General features: G+C 40.4%; 1 protein-coding gene across 1 annotated transcript; it reads left to right on the top strand.

The window, feature by feature from the left end:
• The first annotated feature begins 389 nt into the window (after positions 1-389).
• Positions 390-15,575, top strand: prkacab (protein kinase, cAMP-dependent, catalytic, alpha, genome duplicate b). The gene is made up of 11 exons (XM_040147461.1): positions 390-1,225; positions 3,072-3,133; positions 4,270-4,398; positions 5,945-6,043; positions 7,415-7,497; positions 7,856-7,982; positions 9,543-9,638; positions 10,326-10,448; positions 11,603-11,662; positions 11,774-11,878; positions 11,974-15,575. Exons 1-11 carry the CDS (start codon positions 1,180-1,182, stop codon positions 12,097-12,099), a joined length of 1,056 nt encoding a protein of 351 aa, XP_040003395.1. The 5' UTR covers positions 390-1,179; the 3' UTR covers positions 12,100-15,575.
• Positions 15,576-15,612: the final 37 nt, after the last annotated feature.

Here is a 15,612-nt window from a genome sequence, read left to right as displayed (position 1 = left end):
TATTTTCATCCAGCACGGATTGTAAAAAGATTTCTTTTATTTCCTGTGCGTGATTCATTTCCCACCAGACAAACTCTTCCCTCCATGCACGGCTGTCTGCGATCTGTTTAGAAGTCCTGCCAGCCAGACCGCGCCGCGCGTGCGTTAAATTCTGACCAACATTTCTAAATATAGCTCGCGGTTGACGTCACTTAGCCAAACGTGTTTCAGTCGCTTGGCGGCGGTGAAGAAGCGGGGGGAGTTTTTTTTTTTTTTTTTTGGAAAGGGGGGGGGGGCGCATTCCTGTCAACCGCTGCTGACAGCCAATAGACAACCTCGCATTCTCCGAGATTCCCACGGTTCGGCTGCTCCAAGCCAATGGAGGGGAGAAACCGGAGAAAGTGGGCGCGTACGTGATCTGGAGGAAAATAATAGGTGACGTTCCCCTCGCTTGTTTTTTGTAGGGCGGCGGGACGCTGCCGTTGTGGAAGGATTGCGAAGAGCCAATCAGAGCGCTCCGTGGCACAGCTCCGTAGAGAAGTGGCCAATCCGTAGCCTAGTTCATGCTGTCAAAACCCCGATTCTAAGGAGTAGGCGGGACGTTCGCTCGGCTGTAGTTCCGTCATCTCGCTCGTCTCCGAGGCTACGGGGGGCCAATGTTGATTTGGGCGAATTCCCGTCGTTGTCGGACCCCGCCGAGGTTTAATTTTTAAAAGCTGGGTTCGCTAACGAAAAGTGGCAGGCTTTCGACCGAGAATACTGTATCCCGCCCTCGGTATCACTGTTTTTTGGGCTGGGGGAGAGGTGGGGAGCCGGGGGGCCTCGCTCGGCGGGGGCTGTAAGGAGGGACAGGAGAAGACTGGATCCTCCGTGTTCAGGCCAACTGCGCCGAGCTCGGCCTGACAGTCCAGAGAAGCCCCAGCGACCGACACACCACGACGACAGCTCCCCGTGGTTTTAAGCTCGATATCGTTGTCCGGTTGTTGGTGACCGCGGAGTGACTGAGACCGCTGCACTATCCCGTCTCGCCGTGGCACCGCATCACCAGCTGTCAGGCTATTGAAGACCAAGAGCTCGGAGTCCGCGCTTGGTACAGCTGGGTTTAGGAAATACCGTTCAGACGTAATCGAGCTTAGACCAGCTTGAGAGGGCTGCAGGGCGGCCAAAAAGCCACGGATCGCCCGCTGACAAGTTGTCATCATGGGCAACGCGCCCACGGCCAGGAAGGGCAACGAGATGGAAAGCGGTGGGTACCGTCGCCAGTACACATCATTCCTGGGCAGCACCTGCTCTGTTGCAACCTCATGACAGGATCAGAGAAGATGAGATACAACAGGCTGTGTTAGCTTCACACAACAAGCCATACACTGTCAATTAGAGGCCTGTTCCTGCTTTCCAGTTCATTAAGAGCCACTCGTACGTTCATGACCAGTCCTTGCTGCAGACGAATTAGCTTGTGCATGCAAGCTCCCGAGAACCTAAATTACACATATTTAAAATTAGAGCATTACATATACATCTAGATGGAGATTAGGAGCATTGCTCAGTTTTGGACATGTTTTTATTTGATTTCATGTGGATGCTAAGGTAGAATGGAGCAGGATGTAATGCAGTTTCCAATGGCCAGAATCCGTATATGCAAAAAACAGCCAACAGCAGTTGTAAGCTGCAAGCATCTTGGCATCTTCACTCTACTGAAATATTGTCAAGATCACAACAGTCTATGAGTCACATATTTCCCAAACACTCCAGGCCTGTTGCCCCACTCATTTGGAAAGAGATGCTACTGAAAATGTGTGTGGGTGAGCTGAAACTAATCTTTGTGGGGACTATTTTGTTTGGTGAACCCATAAAGGTCTGAGGTCTGGCTGAGCTATTCTAAGTATGTCTGCTGTACCCTTAGTCCAGGAGACACTGGATAGGTGTATGTATTGGAGTAGTTGTTTACTAGGGTTTTTATTTTTACTATCACATAAGAAATGCAGACTGTTTTTATTATTATTATTATTATTATTATTATTATTATTTCTTTCAATGGTTGGGTATAAAAATGGGTATGTACAGTATCTATATCTTATTCTCAAGCCAGCCTTGATTATTGGCTGTCTGGGCTGAATACCACACATATACTTAATGTACAGTATGTGTGTGTATGCTTCAGCAGTGCATTGCTACCTTATCAACCAGATATTGCTTTCAACAACCAACTTAAAAAGGAAATAGGGATGGTGAAAAGAGGGTATGAGATATGGTTTAAGAAGGTCTGAGTGTATGATCCATTATCATAGTATTTCTATACTTTCCTCAGCCATGTTTTTCCAGGGATTTGATCCATTGGAGAAAATCAGGAAAAAATTCAAAGCTAAGCCTAAATGTTAACATGTGCTTTATACATGTACTCAGAGTTGACTATGTTTAAAGGAGTATTTGGTTGGTTACTTCCAAGTTTGCTCCAATTATTTTGGTTTCCTGTCTCCTTAAAGGGTTACTCCAGACGTTTAGTATTGTAATTGCATAAAGGTGGGGGGCTAACAAGAGACAGACTGATAAAGAATGGTCAAAATTAAAACAGCAGAAGCTGAGATATACTGACTTTTGTTTCCTACTATGAGTCACACTTCAAAAACACTAGATCCTAAAATTCCCATAATGCAACTGAATAGTGTCTTTCATTACACCCTCACTGCTGTTTAAATGGCCTCATCTTTCAAACTCCATACCCCCAATTGTGGAGTTTGAACCCAGAGTGTCCGTAACAAGCTTGGCACCTTCTTGCATCTCATCCTTGTCTTACTCTCAATATTTTCCCTTTCTATGTGTATGTATCCATTAAACTCCAGAAATGATTAAAAAAAAAACAGGGAAAATCATGCAGTTAAAAAAAAATATGGTTAAAATGCAAGTGAGGTGTAGACAGCATTAACTTGGTTATGGTTCTTTAAAAAAAAAACAATGGCTATCTACAATTGATAAAGGAGGCAGCCTATTATATATTTTCTAACTTATTAATTTTTTCAGTTTTTACACAGACCCACACACACATATCGCTAAAACTTTTCTTCTATTAACACTGGTGGCTTTGTCTTCCGCAGTCAAGGAGTTCCTTGCCAAAGCCAAAGAGGATTTCCTCAAGAAGTGGGAGAATCCTGCACAGGTTAGTGTATGCATGTATCTGTGTTCATATTAATGTCACATATATTGTCTCTATTGTAATTAGCTTTTTTTGTATGTATTAACACGCATACAAACCCACAGTTAGAATTTGATTAAAAAATCAAATTCTAAGTGAGAAAAAAAAAACAGTTTATGTGTGCTTTCTTCATTTCCTCTTGCAATTTAAAAATGCCACTCGTCACGAGTTGAATTTCACTTGTTTTTATTTTTATTTAAGCACAGAGTGGTATGTTTTTTTTCTGTTGTAACAGTTACCACTGCAAGTAAATTTCAGCCATTTCCTTGGATAATTGTAATATATTTGGATGATGAAATAAAGCAAGTGGCTAGTAAAATATGTGGGGTCAGGTTTTAGCTTATTGATTTCAAGCAAATTATAATTTGAAAATTCTTCACACGTGAAACATGTTTTGTGTCACGTGTGAAGAATTTGTCATATGCAATAACTAACATGACACTGAACATGTCTTCTCCTGTCATGGTATGAATGATATATATACATTTTAGAAAAAAAGTTGGATATTCTATTTGCTGCCATGCAACAAAGCTTTTAGACCTCATAATAACAGAACATGTCTTACAGATATAGATAAGAATATTAAATACACACAGGATCTGTATCAATATTCGTTACATTATACAGTACATCTAACATTCTCTTTATATATACAGTATAAATACAGTGTTTTTATATAAAGGATATATTGCAATATATATATATACACTTGCTTTGTACATTAAGTATAAATCTATTAAGCAATTCCTGATTCCCATTTGCCTACTTGTGTGAATTATTTTCAGATAAATACATGGCTCTGATGTAGCAACGTCTTCACTGTTCTAAAAAACCACACTTGACGTGACAGTGTGACAACATTTTTGTTTTAAACTTAGTGTAGATGATCTCAATCAGGATAGATTTTACAGGCTTACATAACAGCATCAAATATGAATGGGATCACTATTCTGTACAATATATGCACAATATAAACATATATGTATGGCAAACTCTAAACATACATAATATGAACACAGGAAACCACAATTCCCAGACAACAACCTCCACAATACCATTTTCACAAAAATCAACTAACGCTTTTTGTTTTGTCTGTTCAGAACACTGCTTGCCTGGAGCAATTTGAGAGGTTGAAAACCCTGGGCACGGGCTCATTTGGCCGGGTTATGCTGGTGAGGCACAGAGAAACGGGACAGCATTATGCTATGAAGATCCTCAACAAGCAGAAGGTTAGTCTGGGTCAGGGGTCAGGAGGGTCGGAGTGGGATGGAGGATGTTTAAATGTGTCTCTCGTTTAAGGACAATTACAGCTATTGTTCGAAAAGGACGGCCATAGAAAACATGGCCATGTCATTGATGTGAAAATTGTACTCACATGGCCTGAGACATTTATGGATATTGAGAAAAGGCCTGGAGCTCATTGTGCATGCTGGTGCAAAGATGCAGAGACACAACAAATCCAGGTGCAAGCCTTTTTTCTCCCCTATGTACCCCTTTGAAACCACTTGTGCTGTAGCAGGCTTCGGCCGGTTTGTCAGAGCTGAGGTTGTCTTTATGCAGATCACATTGCAAGCAGAGTAAAATTGGTACCAAATTTAGAATAAAATTGTGCCTGCGTTTCTGCCCACTCTGATCCCCCTTTATGACATAATATTTGTAGATAAAAATACCGCTTGTTGTTGGCTAATTGGCTTATCCAGTGAATGTATTACCTGAAAGATCAAGGTTCCTAATCACATTCATGCAAAAATCCTGTAAATCCAATATTGCCATAAAGCTGTCCTGTTCACTGATTTACCGCACAGTACAAAGAAATGAAGGTTCAATGAACTAGACACTAAATTGACTGTAAATGTGAATATGAGTGTTGTTGACTGTCCACTTCTATGTGCTGGTGACTTCATCTGCTTTTGGAAGCATATTTAGGAAGCTGTAAGGCCACATTCAGAGTTCTTTATATTTATATTCATATTACAACTCCAAAGGACAGGGTCTTGTTCTCTGCTGGTTGAGAGCAGCTGATGTGGGACTGTACTGTATCTCATACTCACAATATATCCATCCTGTTCCAGTAACTTCTCCAGTTTGTGTCGCTCTGCGGCAAAATTACTCAATGTTTGTTCGTCTGATTACCAGAAGTGAAAAAATTAGTTGGTAACACCCACGTGTTACCACGTGTTTCATTTTATCCCAGTTTCACAAGAAAAAAAGCCTCTAAACATTTAGGAAATACTGGAAATATCTGTCTAATATGTTGTCTTCAGGGAGTCAAGTATCTAATGCAAAGACTTACAGCTGATATATCAAGTTACGTTCTAAGTAGTAGTGTCCTAATTAAAAAGTGCCAGGTGAACATAGCCAGAACAAAAGCTGAGCAGAAACACTCATCCAAAACGACATCATTTGAATGCAGAAGCCTTGCAGATGTTGGCCATGCAGTAAATTTAATTCCACACACTAAATGTGTCACAATACAGTAAAAATGTGGAGCCTTGTACTAAGGCTGCTGTGACCTGAAGGAGGCAGTCTGTAAGGTTTCAGAGCTGTTTTAAGCTGCTATTGGAACAAAATCTTCTAGATTCGCCAGCTTGTCAATGAACATGTTTAAAAAAAAGCTAAGATTATGCTGTTCTGATAAAACAATAGTTTCTTTTTGTTGTGAAATGATCTCTTTTTTTTTTTTTTGCAAGATACAATATGGTCACTCTCTCTTTCCCTCTCTCTCTCTTTCTCTCTCTCTCTTCCTCTGTTTTGCTCCCTCTCTCTGCTTTTCAGGTGGTAAAACTCAAGCAGATAGAGCACACTCTGAATGAGAAGAGGATCCTTCAGGCTGTCAGCTTTCCTTTTCTGGTGCGGTTAGAGTACTCGTTCAAGGTATGCAGAATTTTACGCGTGCGTGCGTGCGTGCGTGTGTGCTGATGATGAGTGACTGGCTAGATTTCCCCCCGTTCTCCCTTCAACTTCCATCACTCAAACTAGCTCTAAGTCTGTATTTGTGTTTCTCTTATATGTTTCTGAGGGTGGTCCATTGAAAAAATAAATATTTTACCTGACACACCCAGTTGTGTCATAGCGAGCAAGCAGTTAAGCATCTTCCTATCATGAGTGTGCAGAAATGTGTACTCCTTGGCTGTCATTCAGCAAAACAAGTGCTACAAACAAGTGCTGGCTCATGATACTGCTCATGAATCGTCCATCAGGATATCGTAGTGTCATGTCTTGATCTGTGTTTGTTGTAATTTATATGAGCTGTACCCAGTATGCTGTGTTTTTCTGTCAAGAAACAAACATAGTTTGCTCTACTCTAAATATATTCATTAGTGAAACTTTCACTTTATCTAAAATGTGAACTATGTGGTCACTTCTGGTCATCTTATCATTTCAGACTGCTCCCAAGTATTTACAGTGATCTCTGTTATCAACACACACCAGACCTATCGTTTGTTTTTATAAAAGTCGACTGCCACCTATTTAGACTTGTTAATGTTTAACTCTAGGTAATTCCTGTCACAATGATCAGTAAATTTACTAATCATATCCTTATGATCGTATCAGTGACCATTAATCGTATCAAGGTTAAGTCATTAGCAAATACAGAGTTAAGCTTACTTGGTCTGACACATGCGCAGTTCACGTAAGCACACAAACATTTGTCTTCCTCAACATTGTCCTCTCACGTTCCTTCTTTGTCAGCGGCTGTTTATACCCATACAGACTAACCTAACTGATGACCACACTCCAATTAAGGCCTTATTCAGGTTAAGCTGTTTAGATGACACTGTGGACTCCCTGGGACTGAATATCCTTGATGCCTCAAATAAACCTATTAACAGAATATTCCTGTCCACATTGGCCGTCCAGCACACAGATGGAAGAGAGAACAACAAACACGTATTAATTTAGCTTGAGACGTAGGTAAAGAATGAAATCCTCCTTGATAATGTAAAGTTAGTGTTATTTAGCTCTGTTAAAGGGTCCAAAGAAAATATGATTTGCAAAACACGTTTTAGAAATGGAACAATAATAGACACAGTTACACACGTCTTCATTAGGGCTTTTATATGGTAATAACTTCCGTCATTAAGTCAGTGGATTCATTTACATTGACCCACAAAGTACTGTTTCCATGTTGTCTAGTCGTCCATACCGTGTGTGTGTGTGTGTGTGTGTGTGCGCGTGTATGTGTGTGCGTGTGTGCGTGGGTACGTGAGTGAATGTCACTAACAGGTCCTCTGTCTTCCCCAGGACAACACTAACCTCTACATGGTGATGGAATATGTACCAGGTGGAGAGATGTTCTCCCATCTACGGAGAATTGGCAGATTTAGGTTAGTGCCTGTATGCAACATCGAGTTTACAGCGCAGAAGCATTTTATAGGCACATGCAGAAGTAAATTGGGGACCTGTGTCCTCTCAAATCAGCTCTGCTCACCTCTATTCTATTCCATTGTATTCTACTCTATTCTTATCAGCTCAGATCTCTTCAGGTCTGTTTTAGCTGTACTTTGTTTTATTCACCCTTGTTCATCTCTGTTCTGGTCCTGCACTGAACACTCCACTAAACTTGTGTGTGTGTGTGTGTGTGTGTGTGTGTGTGTGTGTGTGTGTGTGTGTGTGTGTGTGTGTGTGTGTGTGTGTGTGTGTGTGTGTGCGTTCGTGTGTGTGTGTGTGTGTGCGTGTGTACAGTGAGCCTCACGCTCGGTTCTACGCTGCTCAGATTGTTCTGACCTTTGAATACCTGCACGCTTTGGACCTGATCTACAGAGACCTGAAACCTGAAAACCTGCTCATAGACCAACAGGGCTACATTCAGGTAAATAACATTGATCTTCAATTTCTTACTCAAAAATTTGACTAACTACCATCTATTTCTTTATATATAAATCCCTTCATGTAGCTGCATGAAAAATTTTGTAAAGGCACACACAAGACCTAAATTAACCATTGTACATCAATGGGAGTTTGCAAGGTAATGCTAAACAACACCAGCCACTCCTCTGTTGTCTTTATAGCTGTTGAGATTTCAGGTTTGTTGCAGCTCAATATTTATTGGGCAAGTAATCACAGTCCGATGTACTGTAGCTAACATTAGCCCCATCATCTAGCTAGCTAATGTTTGTTTTTGATACAACACCGTTTTAGAGTCAGCAGTGGTACTCTTTTTGCTTATTCTTTCAGGGCGTTTTTCATTTCATACAGGGTTATAATAAGCAGATGTAACTTTTCATGTGAGGCCTTCTAATTGTAGCATTTGCTGCTAGCTCAATCGGAGAGGCAGCATCCCACCTGAGTCAGCTCTTACTTGGTGGAGATTTGCTAATCATGGCCTGTTATAACTCTGGGTAGGTATGAAATGTAATATTAGATATAAGATATTGTTACAATTGTTATGATATGCTGTAACAGGTATTATCTTTGGAGACACACAGTAACAGGTAAGACATTTAAAGGTTGCCTGTGCCTTGACGTTACATTAAACAATCTGGATGTTATTTTTGTAAATTTGGCTATCATTGGAATTTGTTAATTTAACATTTTTTCCCTTCATGCACAAAATAGAGGCATGGGGATACAATAATACAACTAGGCACAGGGTCACAGTATCTCCATGGGAGATCAACCGGTAAGGTTCTAAAAAAGCAGGTTCATCTCTGTCTTACCGTAAAACTAGTTGCAAACAGTTTCGCAGGGCAGTAGATGACTATAATGGTCAGTTTGAGTATGTTCACGATGTTTTCACTTCCAAATATGTATTTTATATAAATGAGTTAAACCAGACGTTTAATAGCTGTTTGAATTAGTTGTCATATGGACTCCCCTGTAAGCTCTTTGTCACTGCGTGCCTGCGTCTCTCAGATGAGGCTGGTTAATACAATGTCATCATAACTGATAGAAATGATGGCCAAAACTAATGGCATTAAGACCAGGGTTATTAAAAAACCCAGTATTTAGGACTGGGTCTCCCAGAAACAATGTAAAGCTGTATCCCCCACCACATACTCCGATGTTTTTTAACAATAAACAGCCAGATATGCACTATGGTGCATATGGTGCAACAATGGCCGTGGTGTGTATTTACAATTATCTGTGTTTGCTGAATGGTGTGCTGGCATATGGGTGCTGTCCTCAAACCCAGATTCTGCTGCCCTCTAGCGGTAAACAGTGAAATGACAACTGGTGAAAAATTCCATTGCTGCTTCAAGTTGCTTGCTCTTCTCCCTGACTGTGCCTCTGTCTATTCATCTGTGTCTGCTTCCTTAATGTGGCTAAACTTGGCCAGGCGCAGTGAGAGTGTGTCTGCTTAGTTCTCTTCTCTTGTTCAATCTCTTACTCACTTTCTCCCTGTCACGGCTCTCTGTTTTCCCTCTCCCAGGTGACAGATTTTGGCTTTGCCAAACGTGTAAAGGGCCGGACCTGGACACTGTGTGGCACCCCAGAATATCTGGCCCCAGAGATTATTCTCAGCAAGGTGAGACACCTTAGTTTCCCCTTTACGTCCGTCTGAATAGTCAAAACAATAAATGATTTTGTTGCACAAACTTCGCTCGTTGCAACACTTTTTTTACAGGATGGTTGTTAATTTGACTTGGCGGAATTGCAACACATGATTGCTGTTATATCATCAGTATGGATTGAAAACTTAAAGTGGTATTTATTGTCCTACTACTTGGGTCTTTCGAACCACTCTGGGCTGGTGGGTGTAAGGAGCATCTGCTAAAGGACACACAACTCAGATGTTGCTCAAGATAAGAAGTAAACAGTAAACTAGCATGAAGCTATGTAAATTTAAAAAATGTGGCGAATAGCATGCCGTTATTAACTACTCACGCTTGACTGTCGAGTCAAGTGGTTGTGAAGAAAGTTGTTTAAATTATTCACAAAGTTCAACTAGTAATATTACATGATATTACCAAAGTATTTGGACTAATGTATTACTGCCTGTGACATGCCATAGCTTTAGAGGCTCATTTTGCACAAAATGTAGTTAAACAGGAGTATAGGATGTATCAGGCTTAATGAACACTAAAAAAAAAAAAAAAAAGACACTTCCAGAGCAACTAAGAAGTCGTACATGTTTTTTTAATATCTTACCATGGTTACCTGTATATAACTCTGTCTTCTCCTCTCTCCACGCCTCTCCTCCTTCATCCACCAGGGGTATAACAAGGCAGTCGACTGGTGGGCGCTGGGCGTACTCGTCTATGAGATGGCAGCAGGATACCCACCTTTCTTTGCTGATCAGCCCATTCAGATCTATGAAAAGATCGTATCAGGGAAGGTGAGTTTGACCCTCATTACCCCTCTGTAATGTCAGCCGTGCTGCCTCTCTCTTCTTGTACGTTGCTGAATGCTCTAACTTTTTCTGTCATGTAACGCTAAAAGGAATTGGAACAAACAAACACAGTTCAACTTTCGATTTGAAAAAGGGTTTGGCTATAGTTTAATTTTTTCTTTGATTATCATCACTTCGCTGTTGATTTAGCCTCTGAGTAGAAAAATGCATGTGTGGCCAGGTGGAGAATGAAGCAACAGCTTTAAAAGCTTTGATCAAAACAATCCATAAATAGCTGCGTGGTAAATGGCCACGCTAAAGCAACCTGTTTTGTCCATAGCCTGTCAATTTATAAATACACGAAACTCAAAAACACACAGTCTGTACAAAAACAGACAGAAGCCTTGTATGCATCCTAGCCAGGTGCATCTCTTTCTATTTTTTTTTCACATGCTTTAATTTAAGGAGATGCATTCTAATGACTCTATTGCATGTTAGTGTTACATTGTACATACAGTATATCTCCGCGCGCACACACACACACACATACACACACACACACACAAGCACAAACACAGTTACACACACTGGCACACATACAAAAGAGAGACCTCCCTTCTTAGGGTTAAAGTCAATCATCTTTGTCCTTTGCCAGGGACTATGATTGTTATTTCTTGTCATCGCTACACTCTCCGATAATACAGATTCATGTGTTACATGTCACTTTTTTTTTTTTTCTAATCTTTTGAAATACTTTTTTTCATAACAGTGAAAAATTAGCCCATGGCCTATGGTTTGTTCGTTTGTTTTTTTTACTGCACTTTCTATAGATCATTAACATTTGTCAGAATTGTAAAACACATCAGTTTGAGTGAGCCAGAGGATTTTACCGTGGAAATACTCACTGCTGGCTGTTACAAAGTAAAAAATATTAGAGACTGCATGAAGTGGCTTTTAGTTAGATTATTCTTGTGTTATATCAATTAGCAATAGAAAGTGTTAAAATAGCTACATTTTATTTTTGTTTAATTCTGAATATTATCAACATGCTTGCTTTTTTCCAGCATTGGATTTTAGCTGTTTATATTGTCAGTTACATGACTGCATCTCAAACCTTTAATCTAAAGCTGTTTCCCTCCTCTCCTTGTCTTCTGTCTCAGGTGCGTTTCCCATCTCACTTCAGTTCAGACCTGAAGGACCTCCTGAGGAACCTGCTACAGGTGAAAACAAATATCTCAGCCATTTTAATGCTAAGGTTCCACAGGTTTTAGTCTGTGTTCTGAATTAATTATAATGTGAAAGTGAGAAAAATGTACTGGTATTATCCTCAGGTTGACCTCACAAAACGTTACGGGAACCTCAAGAACGGGGTCAACGACATCAAGGGACACAAGTGGTTTGCAACCACTGACTGGATCGCCATCTACCAGAAAAAGGTGCGCGTGTATACTGTGTGTGTATATACAGTGTAGATGTGTGAGTGCGCTTCGCCCATGCTTGCTTCTCACCTGGTGTTTTTAATTGTGTTTAGGTGGAAGCTCCCTTCGTCCCCAAGTTCAAAGGACCAGGCGACACCAGCAACTTCGACGACTACGAGGAGGAGGAGATCCGTGTCTCCTTCACTGAGAAATGTGCCAAGGAGTTTGCTGAATTCTAGAGTTAGAGAGTGACAGAGGAAGAAAGAAGGGAGTAGGGAGAGTCAAAGGTAGGCTGGTCAAGTGGGAGACGTAAGGAGAGAGTACTGTCTCCTGTCCAATCACAAGCACCAGCTACAAAAAGAGGAAAAATGGGATGCAGAAGGGAAAAAGAGCAAGGAGACTGATAACCAGCAGTGTTGCCTTTTCTGTTGCGTTTTTGTTGTATTTTATTTATTATTCTGTCTTATTTATGGATCCCTTTATAATGAAGGTGTGCTTCAGATTCATGGGTGTCGGGAACCCCACTTATTTAGAGTTGCCTCTACACATTTTCACCCAACCACTTTTATGTTTCTTTCATCTTTGATTCACTTCTGCAGCACAACATAGAGAAATCAGTCAGTCTCTGCTAACCTACAGCAGACTGTAAGTCATTACATGAAGCCCATTTAGTCTTGTACAAGTTGAGGTCTCACTCTGCGCAAAATTTTCCTTAACTTAAACCAATAATTGGCTGGCTCTTTCTCTTTTGAGCGAGATGAAATTCATTGAAATGAAACGAAATGAAAATTTAAATTGATTTCAAACACGTATGCACTTTCAGCTTAAATGACTTTATGTTTCGAAGTTTTGTCTTAATTTTTTTTCAGATGTTTAAAACTTGACCCTCTCATTTCACAGACAACATACTTTAAGTCTCTGGCATGATGATCCAAAAGAGAAACAGAAAATGATGGATTGTGTGGTCAAACTAATTTTGGTCAGAGACAGATGACATTGAAGAGGGAAAAAGTCAATTAAGTTTACTGTGTAACTCCATCTATACTTCTTATCATTGTTAGCATAGCCGGGCTTTGTGCATATCTACAGCACTCAATTTTTAAATGTTATTAGATGCTAGTGGCTCCAATGATGTCATGTCACGCTAACAAACAAGGAAATAAGGATAAGGGAACAGAAATATCTCAGTTTTAATGGTTTTGTTAAGGAACACCATAGCATAATGGTATCTCAGGTTTGAACATATCACTTAATAGACATTTTATCAACGTAAAGCGTTAGGATCAGCAGGTAAAGAAGGTGTGTGAGACACTTGCTTATGATATACAGTAGATTTGGGAAATTCAATTTTTGGTCAATTAAGAGGAACACGAGGGAATATGAAGAGTTTTGGTTAGCGTCTTCCACAGTTTTACCCTACCAGAAGATTTGGTTTAGCTAACTCTCACAACTCTGTTTGGTCTTAAGAGCACTTGTTCTCTCTGCTCAGAGCCCACCAACTAGTCAAGTTGATTGTGCATGATGAATCAACCAATTGGCCCCTTGTCAACTCCAAATGAAAGGGACCGTCTGAGGCAGACTATGCCAAACTGTCATTGGTGGTGGTCTGGATAGTGTGCTTTGGCTTTCTGGTCTTCTGTAGAAACCTGTATTTATGTTCATCTCCCCAGCACCCAGCCCTCTCCTCTTATCAGCTTGCAAAGTTGGACCACACTCCATGTGACAGTCTTACATGTTAAAGCAACTCTATTCCCATTTCTGTGTAAAAAAACATGCGCAGTTTTTGTTTTGTTTTGTTTTTCATGTGGTGATGATGATGTAAAGATGACTAGTACTCCGTTGAACTGGTTAGGAAAAGGCAGAGCACCTGGAGCTGAATAGAGCTAGTGCTGAGAAGAGACAAAAGTGTTCTTAGTGCACAGTATACAACTTGCCTGTTTACAGAACACGACACGTAGCACTTCAGGTGTTCAGTGTCTCCTTAGCTTCGGAGCTATGACGGCAGAGTACGTAGAGTGCCACAGAGTGCCCAAAATGGTGGTCATTGTAGGATTTGTATATTCAGAATTTATTAAATAAAACCAAGTGACACTAGTGTCTATTTCAAACATTACAATGCCTTCTTTATAGCTGTATTTTAATATGCCACCATAATGAAGATATTCTGATTTGGTTCATACAGGCGCCTCTGTTTGTCTCTCATCATTTTAAACTCTGGATATACTCTGAAAAATATAACGAGCCTTTTCTCAGAATTACACATTTTTTATGTGTAGATATATGTGTGTATCCTTCGTCATATGGAATGAAATTTAAAATGAGCTAACATGAAGCAATTTGCAGGGTGAGCTAACTGATCTGCTGCAGATTATTTTTAGGTCTATGTAGCCCAATGTCTACAGCTGGATTAATCTGCTGGTGGGGCCCCGGACCCATATTTAAACACCGTTCCTCCCACTCTGTACATCGTGTACAGTATGGCAGTGCTGGAATATTATATGGTCCCATGTTTACTGTGTGGTGATTGATTTAAACAGAAACTAATTTAGCCATGTAAGCACAGTATCGGCTGAATTAATGAAGGGCTGAAAGGGCCACTCCGGTGATTTCATATTGCACTTCCATAAATTGCGACATTTGCAGCAGCCGCCAAATTATCCTGACTTTTAGTTCCTAGTAAGGGTCAAGCTCCAGAAAATTCTGGGTCCTACGTCTCCCACAATGCAACTCAGTACCATCTTCCACCCGCATCATTTGAACTCCATGCTACCAGTTTGCAACGCAGGCTTTTTGTTAAAAAATTGTGGTCTCCAAGCCAAGGCAAGACACTTGGGTGATGTCCCTTATTTATTTTTGTTTTCATTAGTTTATTTGACAGGGACAGTGCTCATTATTCAGTACAAACACAACCGTAAATGAGCCAAAGTTAGCCTAGAAGGCTAACCTCCACCTGTTGTCCCTGGCCAGATGTTACAAAGGCGGGCTAAAAACAGAATAGAATGTCTTATAAAACTGATATAAAAACATAGTAAATATGCACATAAGGGTACAGTACACATAAAACAAAAATGCCACAGTGTCACTCATGGTAGGTAGTTGAGTAATGGGAGCCCTCTAAGACAAAGCCTAAAAATAACATAATGAAGCAGAGAGACCAGAGAGGTCAAGCAGCTGGAAAAAACTCCTTTTTATTAATCAATCTGAAGTCAAAACCAAGTTGGCGGGTACATGGTGACAAAAGCTGCAGGGTGGTTACATACCACCATGTAATCATCAGTTGGCTTATTGGTTCTTATGGTCTAATTTACAAACCGCTTTAGTATTATTATTCTTATTATTATGACATCGTAAACCACTTGTTGAGACTTCACACTCGCTGTATTTCCTCCATGTCAAGTTTAATGTTGACTATATCATCACGGACAAAATGTTTGAAGTTACAACACAATATTATTCTGTGTCTCCTCGGTGTTTTTGCAGTGATACAACTTCCTCTCGATGCAGGCACAATGCTGGTTCATACTGTCGCACTTTTTAGGGAAATGAGACCCCAATGTAAACCATGTAAACCCCGAACACACACACACACACACACACACACACTGCAAAGGGAAGCGTCGAAAGTCACGGGAACAGTGACATAAAAACACGAAGTGTAATATTTTGCAACCTGAGTATCATTCCAATAAAGTTTTACTGGTAAAATTCTTCTGAACCTGTCTGCGTGCTTCCTGGGTGTGTGCCTATTTGCT

The sequence above is a fragment of the Xiphias gladius genome, chromosome 15, assembly GCF_016859285.1.
Source record: "Xiphias gladius isolate SHS-SW01 ecotype Sanya breed wild chromosome 15, ASM1685928v1, whole genome shotgun sequence".
In the NCBI taxonomy this organism is placed as follows: domain Eukaryota; kingdom Metazoa; phylum Chordata; class Actinopteri; order Istiophoriformes; family Xiphiidae; genus Xiphias; species Xiphias gladius.
Note: the sequence above shows the minus strand (reverse complement) of the source record. Positions and strands in the feature narration are given on the sequence as shown.

Excerpts from the sequence above, each read along its gene's own strand:
- prkacab (XM_040147461.1), top strand. The coding sequence starts at position 1,180 with ATGGGCAACGCGCCCACGGCCAGGAAGGGCAACGAGATGGAAAGCG. Across the intron at positions 4,399-5,944 it reads AGATCCTCAACAAGCAGAAG|GTGGTAAAACTCAAGCAGAT; the intron begins GTTAGTCTGGGT and ends TCTGCTTTTCAG. Across the intron at positions 7,498-7,855 it reads CGGAGAATTGGCAGATTTAG|TGAGCCTCACGCTCGGTTCT; the intron begins GTTAGTGCCTGT and ends GCGTGTGTACAG.